The 20688-nt window shown below is 42.7% G+C and overlaps 1 protein-coding gene across 1 annotated transcript in view; it reads right to left on the bottom strand.

The window, feature by feature from the left end:
- The window catches only part of LOC122617147 (ecdysone-induced protein 78C), a 33738-nt gene extending 13655 nt beyond the window's left edge, over positions 1 to 20083 (bottom strand). Inside the window, exons 1-3 of the mRNA XM_043792869.1 lie at positions 19177 to 20083; positions 16350 to 16603; positions 16143 to 16284 (exon numbers count right to left, since the gene is read on the bottom strand). Coding sequence (XP_043648804.1) covers positions 16143 to 16284; positions 16350 to 16603; positions 19177 to 20083 — 1303 coding nt within the window. The remainder of the gene's footprint in view (positions 1 to 16142; positions 16285 to 16349; positions 16604 to 19176) is intronic.
- Between the last annotated feature and the right edge of the window lie 605 nt (positions 20084 to 20688).

Here is a 20688-nt window from a genome sequence, read left to right as displayed (position 1 = left end):
CCAGAAAATTTCTGGCAGGTGCTCTATGCCTTTGCTTGCAACGTCGCCTGGTCGCCGTCTGCCTCGAGCGCCTGGCCATTGCCAGGCAACAGCCTTCCTTTCTTGGGCCCTGCTCCGCCCCTGCTCCGCTCCTGCTTCCTGGCTTCGGCCCCACACTCCGTGAATGCCCTGATCCGCCCCTGCAGTTCGGTCGTTGCTTCGTTTGTTCGCTGGCTGGATGGCTGGCTAGCTGCCTTTGCACTTTGGTGCATCCTTGTCTGGCGTTTGAACTTTTTGTGCTGTGTTGTTTGGCGTGCAATCTTTGTTCGGCAGACGTCTGGCTTTCATTGGTATTCGTGAGTATCTGTGTGAGTGCGTCCGTGTGTGCGTCCGTGTGTGCGTACGTGTGTGCATGCGTGTGTGTGAAAGTGTGCAGTGGCATTTGACTCCATTTAAAGTTTGTTTCGCTTTATTTTGCAAATAAAATTAACTCCAGCGATTGCCAGAGCATGGAAGTGCAAGTGAAAATTGCTGAAGATGGAGTTGCCAAGTACCACAGCTCTCTCTTCCTATGACTGTGTGTGTCTTGCTCCTCCTCCTCCTCGCTGATGGCTTTTTGTGGCACCTACCATGGAGGAGACGCCCTATCCTCATCGCCCTTAACATATCCCATCCAATGTCTGGCGTTTGCTAATGAGCTGAGCTGGCTACGCATAAATATAAAATGGGCACACATTAGCTCGAGGGTTACGAGTTTCAAAAGGGGAGAGCTGGTGGAGGAGGAACTCTAAAAGGGATTTGAAAGTGCAGTGGATTGCAGACCTTACATGTAAGTGCTTCAAATGGATTTAACCAGAGAATTATATATACTTTGAAGAGTGGATGGTATGGAACTATAAGTTAATCTATTATATCTACATATAAATGATACCATATTACCTTTTATTTATTTTGCTTATGACCGCTTTAGTAGTACATTCACGCAGAAAAGCACCCTTAATTAAGACAATTTGCAAACTTAATAAGCCCATCTTAAGCCAAAATCCTAAGCTGAAATCATGTAAGGCGTGTTAGACGTTTACAAGCGACCCCGATCCACGCGTTTAACCCACTTTAAACTTGTCTGTTTTCGGGGCACACAGTCACAGTCAAAAACTCCATCTTTATCTGCAGATCCATCGCATGTCTCATCGGTTGGTGAGACGGAGTCTCGGAAACAGCCTCTGTTTTTGTACTTATTTTTTGTTTCGGTCTCCGCTGAGAGCCATCAACAGCATTTAATAGGCTCATCAACACACGGAGTCGTTGCTGCAGCACCACCCAAGCAAACCCCCTCCACCCGCATTCGAAAAACCCCTTTTTCATCACCTAGACAGCCGACAAAAACCACCTGTACAACATTTTAATACATTTTGTAATAGAAACAGACGTCATTAAATAGCGGCTCGCAACTAACTGGCGAGATACGCTTCTGCGACTTCAGTCCAGCACCTCCCAACTTTCCCGCGAGTGTGCCACGCACACTCTGGTCCGTCGAAACAGTTATTGCAGACGCCCGTGTCCATTCCATTCCATTCCGCTCAGTTCAGTTGAGTTCACTACGGTCTGGTTTAGTTCTCTGGGGCTTGACTTTACTCAGTTCTCGGTTCTGTTCTGTTTAACGCTTTGAATGGAGCAGCCGACCCGTCTCCATTTGTGGCAGGTCCCACTCATATAGCTACATGGCTACATGGCTATAGCCTCTGTCTGTCAATCACATGTTGTTGGTACCCACTTATGTACAGCCGTGGACGTATAAATAGCACAAAATGAAGTTCATCTTTTTGAATAGTTTTTTTAATTAAAAAAAATTTCTTGGAAATAAAACAGCTTTCGTTCTTCATAGCTTAGCTTATAAACTAATAAATTAATTAATCAAAATGAATAAATGTTAAAAAAAAAAGATGTGGTAATTTAAAAACTAAAAAACTACGAAAAATGCGTGGTCACAGAAATAGCACAATTTCAAAATATCTTCAATTAATCATAAAAAATAAGTTTAAAAGTAATTAATGTAAAGCAAATTTAATATTTGATTGAGTATCCATGATTTTTGATGACTGCGTTACATCTTCAACCCATACTCTCCACAAGATCCTGACATCTATCCTTTGGAATGGAGTTCCAGGCTTCTTGGTGGACACCTTTCCACAAATCGTCAAGATTCGAAATTTTTTTTTTGGATATCATAACCTTGACATCGTTCCATAGATTTTCTATTGGATTTATGTCAGGGCTTTGAGCCGGCCATTCCAGAACTTGGATGGATTCGTCCTTCAACCACTTTTTAACGACACGATATGTGTGCTTTGGGTCGTTGTCGTGCTGGAATGTCCATTTCAGAGGCATGTTCTCAAACGTAAATGGTTCCATTTGATTTTTGAGAATGTCCACATACATAAAGCGATCCATTACGCCATTGATCCGGTAAAGCGGACCCACACCTCGCCAGGAAAATGCACCCCAGCACATAATGGAACCGGCACCGTGCTTAACAGTCTTCATGGTGTACCTGGGGTTAAGAGCTTGGTCTTTTGGACGACGAACAAATGTTTTCCCATCGGGTCCTACTTTATTAATTTTTGTTTCATCGCTCCAAAGGATGTTTTTCCAAAAACTCAGGTCCTTATCCCGGTGGGCCCGTGCGAAACTTAATCGTTGCGATATGTTGCGTTTTGACAGGAGCGGTTTTTTTCTGCTGATGTGTCCAAAGAGGGAAGCTTCATTTAGTCTTCTTGCCACTAATTTCCTCGATACATTTGTGCCACATTCTTTATTTATTTCCTCCATAATTTCGCGGGAGGACTTGAAAGGATCCGTCTTGCTCTTCCGTACTATGAGCATATCTGTACGCGGATCAGTTTTTCGTGGCTTTGGTTTGCGTTTTTTTTGATTGGTCAAATATGCTGTGTTTTCCTTCACTATCTTTAGTGCATTATATACCATTTTCCTCGAACATTTCATTATTTCGGCAATTTCAGCAGGTGTATTGCCAGATTCAGTTAGGTTGAATATCATCCTCCTTTCTTCAACTGAACATTGCTTTCCTCGACCCATTTTTTTAACTTTTGTATTAAATTACATTAATTTGTTGACGAAATTTTTTAAATCACGAAAAAAAACTTAGAAAAACCACTTTTTACACGGAATTTGCTGTAAGTTCTTTAAAGTGTGCTATTTCTGTGACCACGCTAAATAATCGCTCGCGAACGAAAATTAAGCATAAAGCAGAAGAAAAAAATGATAATGGTAAATTTTTGGGTTGTACGTCATCTAGAAGAGAGCAATAATCAATTCACATCAAAATTTTTGGAATCGAAAGCCAAATACTTCTGAAATAATCGATCTAAAGTTACTGTTCTGATGTGTGCTATTTATACGTCCACGGCTGTATGTAGTGTTTTTATATGTGTCTTGTAAAATTTATGTTCATATTTTATAGTGGTTTATCGTCATCTATTAAATGTACGAGATCAACTTTCAACATATTTTAACCTGTATTTTTCCTGTATTTTTGGATAATGGTTTTAAAGGTTATAAAACTAGTCAATAGTTGGAATAATTTGATTATTATTCTATCACTAGAATTATTATTGTAGTGCCTGTGCATTTAATGCATTTATTAAACGGAGAACTAGCGTGCTACTTTTTCTTCATCAGCACCAACATCATTATCATTTGTGGTTATGCTTGCCACCTTGCCACATTTGTGGTCGGATCTAGAGATCTTAGGGCATACAAAAATGGTATACCCGAGTAAACTGAATACCAGAGATTTGAGAGCTACGACCGAGGGCGTTCTTAGAATTTAAAGGTCACTTCTTGTGCTCAACCAGCAACTGCAACTCGAATGGGTATGAGTTAGTGTATCTCTTTTACTGTATCTCGACCTGCCAATGCAGCCGAGCGAATCATTTTGTGGCGGCTGCCAGTCCAAATCAACACTAAAACAGTTTGCGGTATATTCTTGGCACAAAACTGTCAATTATGACGAGGGCTAACCAAACACAATCCACTGGCCCACAAAACGGTTTTGAAAGTTCTCCATTCGAGTGGCGAAACCATCGAAATACTGCGCTCTCTCTCCCTCTGTGCAAAATGGGATATTTCGTTATTTGGTTACCAATCCATATAAGTTCATTAATGTCAACGGACATTGCGAACCCACCCATTTCGGTTGCTAATGACACATACACAAAGCAGACGAAATAAAATTATAATGCATAAATAACAAGATATAACAGGCACACAGATACCGAGATACAAATGTAGCTGGCAAAAGAAAAAAAAAGAAATATGTAGGTCAATTTTGTAATAAACTAGACGGCAGAAGCAAAGAACTTTTCGAGAGATTCCCAGCCAGAATCCGTAGGAATTAGAGCTGCAAATGATTTCAGCTCATTCCAGGCAGCACCCAGAGTTATGAACCCCACTTTTTTGAATCTTTTCTTTTTTCCTGTTTTTGTCTTTTGGCCAAGTCAATTACCCTGAGTTGGGTAATTGGCCCCAGCACCGCTCGCAGCTTAACTGTTAATGGGCGCTTGACTTGGTTTTTGGCTTAACGGTAACAGAACGACTTTTTGGTCAATGAGCTTGGGATTGGGATTGGGATTGGGATAGAGATTCAGCAGATTCATATGGCAAGTATCTGAGTGAGCGAGTGCGCGTATCTCATGGGTACAAATTTTAGTGGCTGTGCTAGTTTAGCCGCGCTCGGCAGATGATTTCATGCTTTTCAGATTTAATTGTTATTCATTCGGTCTGTCTGTCGTCTGTGTGTTCGTATTTTTTTTATATTTTTTGTTGCTTTTGTTTCTTTGCCTTACGTTTTAGTTTCGTTTTTGGCTTTGGCCAAACCTTGAACCGCACGCGCTCAGTTTATTGGCCGCTTTTTTACTACAAATACCGTTCATTCGCTTCGCTTGGCTTCGACTGACTTTTCGATGATGACGCCGGCGAACGTTGATTATGAAGATCATCATCGCCGTTCTGTGGGTTATTCTACGGGTAGGTATATATTTGCTCACGCCCATGTACATATGTATCTATATCCTACTTCTGCTCCTGTTACTGCTGCTGAACTTAATAAAGGTGAAGCCTGGCCAAAAAGTTTGGGGCCTACTTAACCCAGTTTTTGTAGCATAACATTAATTTACTAATGCTTTTAGTTACCCTTTACTCAGACTTATTCACTATGCTCGCTTAGCTGGCAGAAGATCAATGTATTGTTTTTGGAGCATATGGAATTATACATATTGTTATTGATTATAGTGATAAAAATCGTAAAAACTCTGTTATAAATGTTGGTAATATTAATATTATGCTGTGCTACCATAGTGTATTCACTAGTCGAATTACTCTGACCTGTGCATTTGATTCGCTTAACAAAAAGCTAAAAACGCACAAGGACAACACTTAATGTTAATGAACTCGGCAAACAAGTGCATGAGTATAGGTTCGTGTATCTCTATCTGTATCTGTGTATCCACCTATCTGTGTAGGAGTATCTCGGGGCATTGTTTGTATAGTTTGCGAATTTGTCAACTATTTTATGCGAGGCCCCTGGCCATACATATGTAGATAGATGGTCGTACTAACAAACATAATGAATGCAATGCAAATGTACATTCATATGTACATGTTCGCACACAGGCCGATTTTCAACGAGGTTCGAGAAGAACCAGCGAAACCCGAGTAAGAATCGCAGTACAGATGCTGCCATTAGCCTAATAGGAATGGGCTCTATGCATGCACCTGTTCGTTCGCCTGACTCTTTATGTTTCCGGTTCTGATTAGAAGCAGCGGCGGGAATCTTGAGCCCAAGGAATGCAAATCAATTGCCCCACGGGCCAAAGGAGTCAAATCAAAACAGAGAGGCTCACACAGTTAAAGCGCCCAACCAGTTTCGCAATCGCAAACCAGTTTAGATGGTGCTCAGTTGTAATGTTTAATCCGAACGAAAATACCAATTGGCAGGCAAATCGGAAGTATTGGCCCACCACAAAGACAGGAAGTGCGCTGACCCCGCGATGCGGATGATTAGTCAGCGATTGTAGTGTGATAATTCGACATTGCGTATACGGCGTGTATGCTGCATGCTAAATACACACGCAGCATCTGTAACCCCGGATTTTCTTCCCGGAAATGAAGCGAAAAAACAACAAGCATTTACCATTCAGCTCCTTCCGCGGAGGTTATCCAAAAATAGGCTCTCCTTCTGCTTTTCGATTTCGAAAACTTCACTTAAGCTGGTTTTCTTTTCTTTTGCTTTAATTTCACTGCTCTGCTTTTTGGTTAAATTTTACTTCTTTTTTATATTTTTTTTTTTGGGCTAAGGAAGAGGAGTTCTTCTGCTCTCGGGTTTTGAAATTCAAATCACAAAATGGACCGAAATCAATTTATGCAACCGCTGGCTTTGCTCTCGATATATACAAATATATTTGTTTCGCATTGAACGCACTTTTATGTGAAGTTTTAGGCCGACAATTGATACACAAAAATATGTTGGTTTGTTTGTTTGTTTGCCAGCGAATCACTGTTGTTGCTGCTGCTGCTGCTGCCGCTGCTGCTTGATGTTGCTGCTGTCACTTGGGAGTTTCGGAGCGTTCGCGTGCCGCGCGCTTCGAGCAACGAGATACAACTGAAAACGACAGCGAAACGAAGGCGAAAAGTGGCCCACGTCGCAGTCACTGCCTCTGCTGACGTCGCTGGGGCTAAGGGGGCTAAGCTTTTACAGTTCGCCAGCAGCCAGCAACAACACAGCAGCAGCTAAAGAATACAGCAAGCAAAACAAAGAAGCGAAAAGAGCAGTCGACTTAAAATGAGAAAGAGAGGGATATAAAAATCAGAAAGGGAGGGCTACACAGATCAGAAAGAGACGGCCATAAGAGAGCATTTTGAGAGAGTGAGAGAGAGCTTTCGCTGAACGCTTTTGCATGAAACATTGCAGTTGCAGCGACGCCGGCAGAGCACCAATTGAAATTGAGTAACAAGATTTGCTGATGCTGATGCTGCTGCTGATGTGTTGGTGTTTGTTGCATGCAACTGCTGTTGCGGCTGCTGCGACTGCAAAAGAGGAAAAAGCTGCCTAACCGGTGTTAGATGCATTTGCATCTGTTTTGCACGTTTTTCGTCAGCAGTTTGGCAATGTAGCCGTTGGCACATAAAATCAAAATGAAAAACGAGCCAAGGAAAAGGCATTCTCCGCTTCAGCCAAAGTTATATAAGCCTTGATTTAGATGACGGCTTAAATGTGCATGTATGCGTGAGCTTTGCAATAAGGAAGTGACTTTTCATGTCAGTGTTGTTGTTTTAGTTGCCTTTCTTGCTGTTGCAGTTGGAATTGCAATTGCTTGGCTTTTTCTTGGATCTGATTGCCCGGGGACAACAGGACGCATCGCTTGACAATTTCCTGCTTTCCAACCACTTTTGATAGTTTTCCCACACAAAAACCTAATGACATCCGCTGGATATTTTAAAATCGAGTCAATTTGCAATGAAAGTTTGGCTTTTGATTGACTAAACGAGCCTGGGTTGTGGTATTTTCTTATAAAGAGAAAGCACATAAGGCTAGGTTTATTTTTAATTAGATATAACATTCTTACTTAACTAAAACTTGTTTAAATTTCTTATAAGAATAACTTAAATTTCGTAATTTTTTAGGTAATTTACACGACCAATTAGTCGGTACTAAGCATGGTTGCGAATGCACTCCCCTCATTAGGGTGGACCGTATTCTACTTACTCGAGCACCGTTAGATAAGCTCTGGCTAATTTACAGCACGCAACACGCAGCGGTTAAGTGTGTTTTAAAATCGTATTATGACCCCACCCCGTACATAGGATTCTCCAGCAAATCTGTACACCACACTGCCCCTGAAAAGTGCACGCGTCTCAAGGGCCGACTTCCTCCAGAAAAGCACTTTTTACCCCTGGCTGGCCATTCGCGCAGTTCCCTGCCCTTTTTGGCATGTCAGGCACGTCTTAACATGCTGCCAGTTTTGATTTAATTTAGTTGCGACTCAGAGATGAGGCGCATAGTCGGGCAACTCGAGTACTTGGTACAGGGAGCCACCATCGATCACGCTCCTCCATCGTCTTCATCGTTTTCATTTCATAAGGCTGTGCATTGAGATCAGCGGCAGATCAGCAGCTCGAGCAATTTGCCATGCAACCTCAACCTCAAAGTCCATCCTCATCTTCTTCGGGTTGATTAAGCAGTTAAGTCGGTGGGGCGCTGAAGGTGTTCCCAACAAGCCGTCAAAGTGGCCGCCACCATGATGATCATCATCGTCAACAGTGGCCACACTCGAGAGCACACACATCACATCGCCACCACTCCACTCCACTACACACCCTTCCGCCTTTTTCCTTGGCCCCTTTTCCTTTCCCGGCGAAAAGGTCAACGCATTCTGCAAAATCGTGGAGGGAAATGCCACACAACACCAAATGCCACTGCTGCAACATGGCAGCGGCGTGTTAATTGAAGACAGCCACTCCGACGAAGGGGGGCTTAAGTGAATCAAAAGGGGGCTATATAGCTATATAGCTATAGAGCTACATAGCATTGGCCAGCCTGTTCGAAATCCAAAACGCTTCACTGATTTCTGCGTTGGCAGCGGCAGCCCGTCGTAATGCATTGGTTGCTGCTGCCACCGCAGCACATTTGAAGTTGCTTCCTCATTTCTGCGGCATGCACAAACTCATAACAATACACAAGGAGAAAAAGTGCCATCAAACTCCTAACGTATAATATTAAAAAAGTAAAAAAACGTTACACGTTACTCGTGGGGTAAAAGGGTATAATAAATTCGGTAAAAAGTATGTATAAGTATGTAGAAGGAAGCGTTCCCGACCCTATATAATATATGTATATTCCCAGTCAGGATCACTAGCCAATACCTTCTGGCCATGTCCGTCTGCCTGTGCGAAAGTCGAGATCTTGAAATCTACTTGTTTATGCAAGTGTGTTTATTACTGTTAAAACCTTTATTTTGTTTTAAATGTTATTGTTTAATTCCATACGCAAAAGGAAATATTCAAATTTCTCCTTTGTACTCCTCTTAGCTGAGTAATGGGTATCTGATAGTCGAGGAATTGGAATGTATATTTCTCTCTTTTTTTATGACTGTGTGTAATAAAAGGCATTTATACATATATATAATGTATAATCCTATCAAAATTTTAAACTTTAAATTGGGAAGCTTATGTTATAAAGTTAGGCTCCCCTTCGATGCGCAGATTTTGATGTCTCCCAGATTTCCCGGCCCTGGTCATTGTAATTATACATAGTAGAAAAGGCTTTCCATGGCTTTGGATATCCAACTGCAGTCCGTCCATAAAGTCGCTCTAAATTGGCGAGGTTTTGGTGTCTTCCGGGTGGCAGTTAGCCATTAACGACGCGTAAAGTTGCAGCAGCAGCCACATCATCCAAAGTGGCAGCAACCCAAACAGCTGCTTAATCAGGGAACTTGGATACCCAAATCCACTCCCCAGTCAGCCAGATAATGCCCTGGTACTCGTGCTCGAGCTCGTATTGTCGAAGTCGATGGCCAGAATCGCGGAAGTGCCAAGAAAAATGCGTGTTGCTGTTGCTGCTGCTGATGCGATGTTGTTGGTGCTGCTACTGCTGCTGCCGTTTTTGCTGATGTTGCTGCTGTTGTTGCTGATGTTGTTATTGCAGCTGGACGTTGAACCCAAAGGCGGGTGCACTTGCCGCCGCCTCGGACGATGCGTTGTCAACTATTTGTGGAGGATTGTGGGGGAATTCTGGGGAATGGCGGCGCATCATAATCATTTATTTTCGCACTAGACAACAACACAAAGTGCGCTGGCTAATTTTATAAACTTATTTTCTTCTGCATCGCCAGTGATTGTTATTTTTTCAGTTCTTTTTACTATTTGTGTACCCGTTACTTGTAGAATAAAAGGGTATACCACATTCGCTGAAAATTATGTATCAGGTAGAAGGTAGCGTTTCCGACCCTATGAAGCGCTAGTCGAGTCGATCTGGTCGTGTCCGCCCGTCTGTTCGCCCGTAAGAAACTTTTGAAAAAATTGTAGTTGTAGTTTTCGAGTTTTTCTTATTTGTTCTGCCAATTTCTATCGAAATGTTTACATATATCGTTCGCACTGCCACTAGTTGAGCAACGGGTATCTGATAGTCGAGGACTCGACTACAGCGTTCTCTCTTGTTTCAGTTTGCATTTACGTTTTTTATGACATTTACTAAGACATTTTTATGCCGGGCACGTTGGTTGGGAGGGGGAAAACGCACCGAGGGGCGTCCGCAGTGATTGACATTTAGAAGTCAACGTTCGGGTGGCTTTGTTGCTGCTGCTGCGGTGGCTTTGGCGTCATTGTCTTTGTCACCCACCCACCCAAAGTCCCTCCCCCCTGATTACCACCCCTTTAAGTGTGCGACATTTCTTGGCAATTTATCGATGGTTTGGGACGTTAATTGTGTGTGAGGGGGGTCTCATAATTGCACTGCGATATGAATCAAGTGGGTGTCTCCTTGATTGCAACTATAATTGCAATTGAGTTCTATCAACTAATTATTCATATAATGGTTATGACTTTGCAAAGCCACAGACAGTGTTTCTTTCGCTGGGGGATCCCACGAACAATGACAATTCGTGCCATGTTTGCCAATTTGCTCACCAGTGATCTTTTCATTTTGGGGTAAATACCATAGATACAGATTACGCATAAATTCTCTGGAAAGTTACTGACTCACAAGAAATGTACATTTCCTAAGTTGCAAGTGATGCAGAAATGTGCCAATTGCACAGCAAGCTGTGAATAACTTTTGTTCTGAAGGGTCACGGAGTTCAATAAACTCAAGAAAAAATGGAATGTGGTTAATGATTCCTTACCGTATTTTTCGAAAGAAGTGTACAAAAAAATCCACAATAATTAATATCTTAATATATAATATATCCAAATACCTACTTCGATTCTGTGATGCACTGAAACTGCACACTTAATCGAATGTAGTTATTTGTAATATAATTTCTATAATTGTTTTGTATATCGTCACAAAATTTGTTATCAAAAATGTTTGGAAAAGAAGTTGAAGGCCGCTTTTATTGCAACTCGTTCTTTGATCTTCAATAAATGAAACATATAATACGACCATAGTTTGAGTTTGGGAGTATCGTTGTTTAAATCGCCCCTTTGAATGCCAAAATGCGCTAAATAGCTTGCATTAATTTAATTATACGCTTCGTTTTGTGCTTTTCTTATTGGAGAAGTTGATTAGCTTTTTGTAGATTTAGCAAGGCGACAAGGTGTTAATTGAACTTTAAATAGAGGGACAACTACAGCCGCAATCGACGGCAACATCTACCGGGCGGATGGATACAAACGAGTTTCGTTGTAATTGGCGGACAGATTGCTCGCGGGGCACGCATGCGTAGCACGGCTGCAACATGCGACACAAACGAGAACGAACAATGAGCCGCAACAAAGGTGAGTGCATAAATTAACATTAGCAATTAGTCGGAGAGAATATGTTGCAACGCCTGGGGGCAACGACAGCAGAAACAACAACTCGCAGCAGCAGTAGCACAAGAAACAGATCGCAACGCAGATTGACTCATTCAAGCGGCAACAGGTGCTGGTGCAATCCGCTTTGTTATTGTATTGAATTGTTTTACGATCGATTTTTCATTTCTGGTTGAAATGTTTACTCAACTTTTCAGCTTATGCAGCCATAGCCCGGCTAAAAATTGTTTATAAACGAGTCGCACGCAATAACAACACTTTGAATACGTAATTAAATAATTAAGCGGCTACAAATTTTTGGCCATATTTTATTTACTTTTCGCCGTTCATGTTTGTGTTCTTGCTTTTATTGCATTTTGTGTTTGCTGTTGTGGCTGATTCGCTTCGCGAAAAGTCATAAACACTGCGAGCATTGCCCGGTTTTCTGGACAAGAAGGGGTACTTCCGGAGGGGATTTCGGCTGGGAAGTTGGGCAATGGCAGCGGAAGCTGCTCACCAGTCCAGCGCCAAAGCCACAACGGCAACGAACGACGACTGAAAGTGAAAGGCGCCGGGGGAATTTCAAAGGAAGCGGAAAGGAAAGGCTGGCGCTCGGGGAGTTCAATCGCAAACGGAATCGAAATCCGTAAGTGTGTTGAACCTGATGAGGAAATCGATAGGAGGCTTAATGAGATCCAGAGAGATATTCGTGAACTTTAAGCCGCGGGGTGAGGATTTCAGATAAATATAGAAGTGTTGAAAAAAGTTTGTGTACGAGTATGGATGCTGATACTTTACGTTCTGGGAATCCCCAAAAAATGAAATCTAAAAAAATTGAATAGTGTAGATCTGAAAGGGCGAAATGCATAAAAGAATGTTCTTGAACATCTCCAATTGAACATTTCCAGTTGCTTTCTATTGATCTTTTATAACCGTGGGGAATCGGAAAACTGGCAATCAAAGACCGTGTAATGTTTGAGAATGTGTACTTTGTGTTCTCCATCGTTCTGCCTATTGCCAAATAGTACTTATATTTCGCGGGCGAAAAAATGGCGAAATAAAACCGTGGATGCACCCAAACTTTAATGTAACCGGCGGCCAAATAAAAGACAATTTTTAGAAGCGCAGAAGCAGAGCGAGCAGCCACAATAAGTTGTCAGTCGTAGAGCCCACAACCGCACAACCAGCTAGCAACAACCAGCAACAATGAGCATTCGCTACAGCGAGCAACGGGGTCTGGCTCTTGGATTTGGATTCGGATTGGCCCGGCCAACTCGGCTGGCAAGTGACCCAGTTTACGCCACAATTATAAGCCTGCCGTGCTCTCCGGCCTTTGTTGTTGTTGCCGGTGTCACTGCGCAGGCGCAGCGGCAACATGAAGTTTTTGGCAGCAACGGTTTCGTTTTGCACTCGATTTTGGGCGTCTAGAAGAATCGTGGCAAACGAATCTCGGATCTTTGTAGCTGACATTTGATAGTTGGCTTTCAAATTGACTACAATTGAGTCGAGAGCAGTTTGATTCTGTGTTACTGTGTCGCCTTGGTGGTTGATGTTGCTGCTGCTGCTGTTGCTGCTGCTGCTGGCAGTGACAGCAATGTGCCCATTCTCAAGTAGACAGCCAGACAACCAGACAGCCAGCAGCGGACAACCAGAACATTGTCCAAAAAGTTCTTCGGGCCGCTTGGCGCTTTAATTGCATTTTGATTTGCGGCCAATTTGACTGACGGCCGCATTAGGAGCAACATGGAATAGAAATGCGGAGAAAGAGAACACACCGGAAAGTTTTCAATTAGCCTACTCAAAGGCAAATTTTCTCACATAAATCTGAAAACTGCCTCCTACTTTGAATCGGAGTTCAGAGCGGAGTTCCTAGAGCACAGACCATTAGGAGGGCGGTACTTACAAAAACTGAATTAATATTATTCTTTTCTTTAGAGAAAGTTTGCTTAGGAAAGTATCGACTTTAAAAGAGAGTCCTCAAATGACCATAATATGCTTAGATTTTCTAACTTTAAATTTATTTTGTAACTTGTAACTTTTTATAACAAGCTTGTAGTGCAGAGAAGTCAGGCAGTAATCAGGTCAAAGTTATTGTGCATTTAGCATTTTTGTATTCATGTTTCCCACTTTCCCTATTCGACGCGGCCCAAATGTGAATAAATGTTATTAAAAGTTTATCAAATTGTTTGGGAAATAATTGACTAAGGCATAGGAAGGCAGATGTGGCTGCCGGCATAGGATGGTTGCTGCTGCTACTGCTTCTGGCAGCGATGTTGATATTGCCACAAAATGCCGCATGCCGGCATGAAAACTTTGCAGGGCTATGTGTGAGTGTTATGTGCTTTGTGTTTGACCTAAATTCCTGTATAACCATGCAAAGTGTTGCTGTTGACGACGCTGCTGCTCCTGCTGCTGTTGTTGTTGCTGCAACATCCGAAATGCAGTTTCAGCTCGGTAAGCATCGCGATATTTTCATTTTTTTGCGTTGTACTTTGTGCTGCTGCCAACAAAAGCTTTGCAAATTAAATAAAAGTCATGCCACGCCCACTTATATACACACAGACAGTATAATTGCATTTTTTCGCTTTTTTGCAGAAGGAAGTGTAGGGGTAATAAAGGGTTGACCCATTAAAGTCTAAAACTCCAGCTTTCGCACAGGGAAACGCAAATATTAAAGATCACGTTACGCTTTCAACGATTTTATCAGCTTCTAAGCCAACTTAATTGGAAAACCTCTCACGGCAACTGCGAAAGGCAATCGACAATCAACAATTGCCAGCTGCAGCATTGCCACAACCCATAAGCCGTAATAACCCCATCCGATTCGACAAAGTCTGTGGCAAGTCTAATTAAAGCAAGCAAGCAAAGTCCAAAGGCGCCTCGAAAGTTGCCACCGCCCACCGACCACAGTTGCAGCCGCAACAGCCCATTTATGCCCCAAGCAAAACTGGCCTTAGGAGCAATTTAAGTAAATTATTGAACTTTCCATATGCATCGGGACAGAGGAAAAAGCGCCAAGGAAAAGCCCACAGAGAAGAGTCACTAAAGTGATGTGGGGTTACTAAAAGTATGAAAAAAGATCTTTTAAGCCCTAAAACGAAGCTGCAATGCTCTGCAGGAAAATAAATTTTTAGGGCAAATCAAATGTGGCAGCTTAAAAATGGATATAAGTGATGATGCAACTCTTAAGGTCTTATTGTCATAATAATTTTTCACTATGTGTTGGATCTGGGAATATGCTACTGATTAAGATTAAGTCAAAAATGTTTTTAAATAAACATGCTTGAATAAAAATTCTTTCAATAATTAAAATTCATAAATAAGATCTTACTAGGTCATTTAAAATCGTTTTTCAGAAATATCCGTCCAGTGCAAACCCATTAACTGTGGCAAAAGCAAGCTGTACGATTTGGTCGTGTGCTTCATGGGGTATTTCCTTGTGGTTTACTCTCCGTGGGCGTCGAGGAAAATTAAGGAAATGTTTGCTCAACACGGCGAGCCTCGACTCTTGGCAAGACAAATGCCATAAAAAATTGCAACAAATGTTGCAGCCAATAGACGCGGCTAATAAATGTTGCTCGCGTGCAGCAACAGTAACACCAACAGCAACAGCACTGCGACAGCAACAGTGACAGCAGCAACAGCAACGGCAACTCGCATTTTGCCCGATTTTATGTGCTGCTCTCTTGTTTCCGATCTTTTTCGGGGCAATTAATTGCGCAACATCAAATAAATTGCATTTGAAAACCAAGGGATCCCTGGAGCAGTTGTTGTTGCAGCTTTAGTTGCTGCATGTTGCCCATGCTGCTGCCGCTGACAGCAGTCATAAAAACTAATTTCGCTCTTAGTCCGTGGGTGGATGTCGGCTTTGCAGGAAGTATTTCCCAGGCCCCGGCAAGGGGGGAAATTTGTGGCTAAGCCAACTTCAACTGCATCTAAGCTGTGGTTTCCGCCCGTCTGGACTCTGGAGTGGTTTATGGGTGCTTAGCTAAAAGGTTGGGCGTATTTGAAACCCGTTTTAAGGCTGGATAAACGGCCTCTGCTCGCGAATTGAGTTTTTAAATAGGCGAATTATCTTAAGTATTGGTTCTACAACGTTTTAGGGGGCATTAGCTAACTAGTTAACCGATGCTCGCTGATTCAATTATTAAGGGGAGAGTATCAAGTCTAAGGGTTTGAACCGTGCAGAGCAGTAAGTGGTTTGGCATTATAAGATTTCGAAGGTTAGATATGCATTGGGGTACCTATACTTTACTACCTAGGCCTTTACTACCACTTAATTGCTTCTTAAACATTTTAATAAAAGTCAATTAATCAATTATAAACGCACACAATAATGAATTCCTTCGAATTCAATCTGTTGGCTAGCAAAACAATAACACGGCTTAAGCTGCTTTTGGAGTACTATGAATTGCTCTTCTAAAACGGTATCTTGCAGTTGCCAATTTCCACTGACAGTCAACGGACACAATCTGCGATCTCTTGGCAGAAATCTGCCAGCGGTTTTGCAGCTAATAAAGTTATCAAGAGGCACAAAAGCGGCAAAGGTGCAGCCCCTTCACTTTGGTCCCAAACAGTTGGCTTTTGAGATTTGGCATAGTCATATTTCTTGCCTGTGGCTTAGGTTTAGTACTTACAATCGCGGCTCATGCCAGCGGAAAGGCATTTCTTGAAGCGGCAGTACTGGCAGCGATTGCGGTTCAGTCTGATGACCAGACACTTGCCGTCCCGCAAACAGCGATATTCGATTTGCTTCTGGATGCTGCGACGAAAGAATCCCTGGCAGGAAAATAGCATAAATAAGATATATGTACATATACCCCGCATAAGCTGTACAAACTCACCTTGCAACCCTCGCAGGAGGTTACACCATAGTGGTAGCCCGATGCCTTGTCGCCACAGACTTTGCAGGGCACAAATGATTTCGAGGAGACGCCGTTGTTGTTGCCGCTGCCGTTGTTGCTGCTGCTGCTGCTGTCCGCTACGCCAAAAGATTGCTGCTGCTGTTGCTGCTGCTGCTGCGGGTGTTGCAACTGCTGCTGGTGTTGCTGCTGCTGATGTTGCAGCTGTGTCGTCGGCAGTGACTGTTGTTGTTGCTCTGCAAGGGAAAATTGCATTGGTTTACACATTTATTCCGCTGGAAAGTTATCCCGCTGGTCGCTTATGCAATGGCACATTGCTCATACGCCGTGTGTGCAACATGTCGCAGTGCAATTTGCCAAATGAGTTTGCTGTCACTGCCGCCATATCACCCACTCGCCATCTTCCGAAATGTCACCTCTTGCAACACGAGTCAGTCACAATCACTATCAATCGACAAGTGTCACCAGTAATTGATTTAAGACACCCAATGGCTAGATTAGATTTTTCCGGCAGCTTTAAGACTCCCATCGTAATCAAGCTTAAGACGGGTGGCGATTAAAGTTAAATCCAATGGCCACAGAGTGCATTCAACTTCCAGGCGATGTGCGATAAGAAATGCCAAAAAATCACGTATACGCCACCGCCTACAATAAATTGCCTGTAAAAACGGCAGTCACGAGAAAAGTTGCAGCCGTACAATTTTCACAGTGCGAGCGCCGAAAAAAATTTGCATTGCAAATTAGGGAAAAAGAGGAAAAGAAAACAGAAAAGCAGCAAAGAAAAACTGGAGTCAGGCAGCAGGCAGCAATGTTTGCTTCTTAGCATTTCATTTCGAATTCAATTTGACTGCATGTCTTGCTGCTATTTTTCGCTTTTCTAATGCCAGAGGAAGAGGCAAATGAACTAAGCGCGGAGTTTGAACAGCCTTCTGTTGTTGTTGTCGCGGTGTTGTTGGTGCAGTCAGTTGCTGCTGTGCACATTGGCGTTGCCACACCTCAGAAATGCGAAACAAATGAAAGTAATGTGGATACACGCGCCGAAAAAGCGAAAAAGCGAAAAGAATGAAAACTATTCGGGCACACCGAAATTTCTTTATTTCTTGAAATATCCTTCTGCTTGATTCAAGAAACTGTACTTTACAATTTTTGCAGCGAAAATTATGCATTTGCTATTACACTTCATTTCCAAAAACCCTTATTTCACAAACGATTTCAAATCATAAATTTGTAAATGTTGGTTCACAGTTGGTCACTAACAGTACTTGCTTTTAATGAGCAATACCATAAATTTTAATATTTAAAATATGCATATTTTTTTTTCTGTGCATGGCGCGTTACGCTCTTGTGCAATTGCAAATTGAATTTTTACCATTGGAGTGCAACAACAATTACAACTACAGCGACGGCGTCTGGAAAATGTCGTCGGCCGGGCAGGAACGAAAAAAGAGAAGAAAACGCAAAGGAAACTCAAGTGCCTGCTTTTCATTTTCGCGCCGCGTTCAAATGCAAATCATTTGGTGGCTTTTGTAAGTTGACAATTTGAAACGCCATTGTTTATCCAGCCAAAGAAAAAGGGGTGCGGGCTGTGGGTTGGCTGGCTGGTGGAAAACTGCTTGGCATTTCCGCGTTGTCAGACAAGTCAGAGGCATGGACGATAGACGACAAAGACTTCATATTTCCTCGATTTTTTCCCATTTCCATTTTCATTTTATGCATTTATCTGGTCGAAGACAACTGATTGAGTGGAGGGGACAACGAGCGATTGCAGACATTATTTGCGCCGGCAGAGAAATATCAATGGGAATGCCTGGCGAAAAGCAGTCGAGATTTCCCTGGTAAATTCCCTGTATGGGGTTTCCCCAGCCTTTTCCCAACTGATTTAATTTACATGCGCTTGCAACTACCCGCACTAATTAAGGCTATTAAATGTTGCCGTCTCAGGACGACAAATGAATCTTTGCCAGCAAATGTTCGTACTTGTTCAAAATTTGAAACATTCTTAATTTTATTGTAATACTATTCACAAAAAAATGACTAAATGCATTAGAGTTCATTTTTGTTGAGGGTATTCAAATAACAAAAATTGGGCTATTAGTAGCGGTAAATCAATTAGCTAATTATTGCTATTTTAATGTTGAAAATATAAAATATATTTGGATTTACATTTTACAAAATTACACAAAAAATTGTTTGAGGAAATTTAAAATTTGTGTCTTTTTTAAAAATATTTCTCTGTGTAAGCAGCAGCTGACTGTAATAGTTATTAATCCTAGGTTTGCTTGCATTTCCGCCTCGGTTCCTAGTAACCATTCGTTGAAGCCACCAACTTCTCCCGGACGACCGACTAAGCCCAGTCAAATGCCCATTCAGATGCCATCATCCAAGGCAATATGAGAGCCGAGACCAATTCAAGGCGATTTATGAAAATGAAAACATCTTTTCCACGGCTTTCAATTGCACTGCTCGTTATTGGAAAAGCAAATGCCACGGAAAACGCAAACCACATTGATGGACCTGCAACATGAAAAGCAATTTCCTCGTACTCCAGGAGAAACTGAAACAGCAACAGCGATTGGCCACTAACATCGAATTATATTCATTTTCACATTATTCATATTGCGCTTTAATAGTTTCCTCAAAAGAAGAAAGAGAAGAAACCGAAGACCCAACGACTTTCAATTGCTGTTGCTGCTATTATGCAATGAATGCAAATTTATTGAACATAATTTCCAAGAGCGACAACAATGGTTCGCAGTTGAAGAGACGACAACGCGGAAGAGTCGATGTGTCAGTTCCAAGTTGCACGTACCTTTGTTCAGATGCGCAACAGATGAAGATGTTGTTGCGGGGTTGACGACACTGTTGTTGCTGCGCCTGCTGCTGTTGCTGCTGCTGACCGCTGACGAGGAGGAGGATGCAGAGGATGATCCGCAGGATCCCGAGGATCCGGAGGAGGAGGCCGACGAGCAGCCGCTGTCCGGCGAAGAGTGGGCGCCGCTGGAGGAGGGGGAGCTGCTGCTAGTGTTGTGGTTGCTGGCCGGACCGAACTGATGCACACTGCTGATGGTGTACAGAGCACCTCCACCATTGCTCAGCGTGCAGTTGAGCTGATGTTGCTGCTGTCCAGGGTGCTGCTGGTGCTGTTGCTGTTGCTGGTGGGTGTGCTGCTGCTGCTGCTGCTGTGGGCCTAGACTGGCTGCAACACTCTCTGCTGGGGCTGCTGTTCTATAGAACTCGTCGCAATGCAACAACTGCAATGGATCAGCTTCAATGGCACTTAGGCAATCCTCCAATTCCCGGTGATGCTGCTGCTGCTGTTGCGGAGGCTGGTGTGTTTGCTCCTCCTCTTCCTGCTCGGATTCCAAGCTATTGGCCTCACTGTAGGCCCCTTGGGTGGACGAGTCCTCCGGTGTGTCAAAGAAATGCAAATTAAAGTCTGAATTTGCATTGAAATTGACCACCGGGAGCAGGGCTTCCTCGTCCTCCTCTTTGTCTTCGTCTTCGTCTTCTTCCTCCTCGTCCTCTTCTTCGTCCTCTTCTTCGGCCCGCTCTTCACGTGTCTGTTCCTCCGCGTCCCGAGTGAAATCCTTGATGAGGTCCTCCTGCTTAACTTGGAGCTGCTGCTGCTCCGAAGACGAATGCTTCACACAGGTTTCGAACAGGAGATTGGAGCGGATTTGTGCCTGTGCCTCCAGCTCTATTTGGTATACATCCATGTTGCTCGGATCGGATCAGTCAGATGGACATCCATCATCTTTACCATCGTCCTGCTGGTGGAAATCGACGTTGGCAACCTGCGAGGGCGCCTGCTCAGCATTTTTATGGGAAATCTCTGTGATTTTATATGTTTTGCCCTTTATGGGGAATCCGGGCGAGAGGGTTTCGAAAAGATGCTGGGACTTTTTAGATTTTCTTTGCTTTCGTCAGCTGCGGCTTAATTAGAAAAAAAGGAGTTAGGCTTTAGCATATGGCAAAGTCCCCTAAAAAATTGCTATCCAATATTAAAAACTACACTAATCTTTTGAGCTCTTCAAAAAACTTCTACACCAATCATAATAATAAGTATGATATGTGAACGTTAGGTTATAAAATAGGCATTGATTTATAAAATCAAGTACTAACAACCTAGTATCCCTAAGTCTTTATTATTTGCCAAATATTCCCTTTTTTATATTTCTACTTAGTTAGGTTTAGTTAAGGCCTTTTGCAGCCGCCCTAAGATGTGCGATGTTCTCTCGTAAATGCTTTTATTCAATTATCACTATCATACTGCAATTCTCTTTCTTAATCCCCTTGTTAAGTTTGTCACTTGCACTTAGCC

This window comes from Drosophila teissieri, chromosome 3L (assembly GCF_016746235.2).
Source record: "Drosophila teissieri strain GT53w chromosome 3L, Prin_Dtei_1.1, whole genome shotgun sequence".
NCBI classification, from domain to species: domain Eukaryota; kingdom Metazoa; phylum Arthropoda; class Insecta; order Diptera; family Drosophilidae; genus Drosophila; species Drosophila teissieri.
Note: the sequence above shows the minus strand (reverse complement) of the source record. Positions and strands in the feature narration are given on the sequence as shown.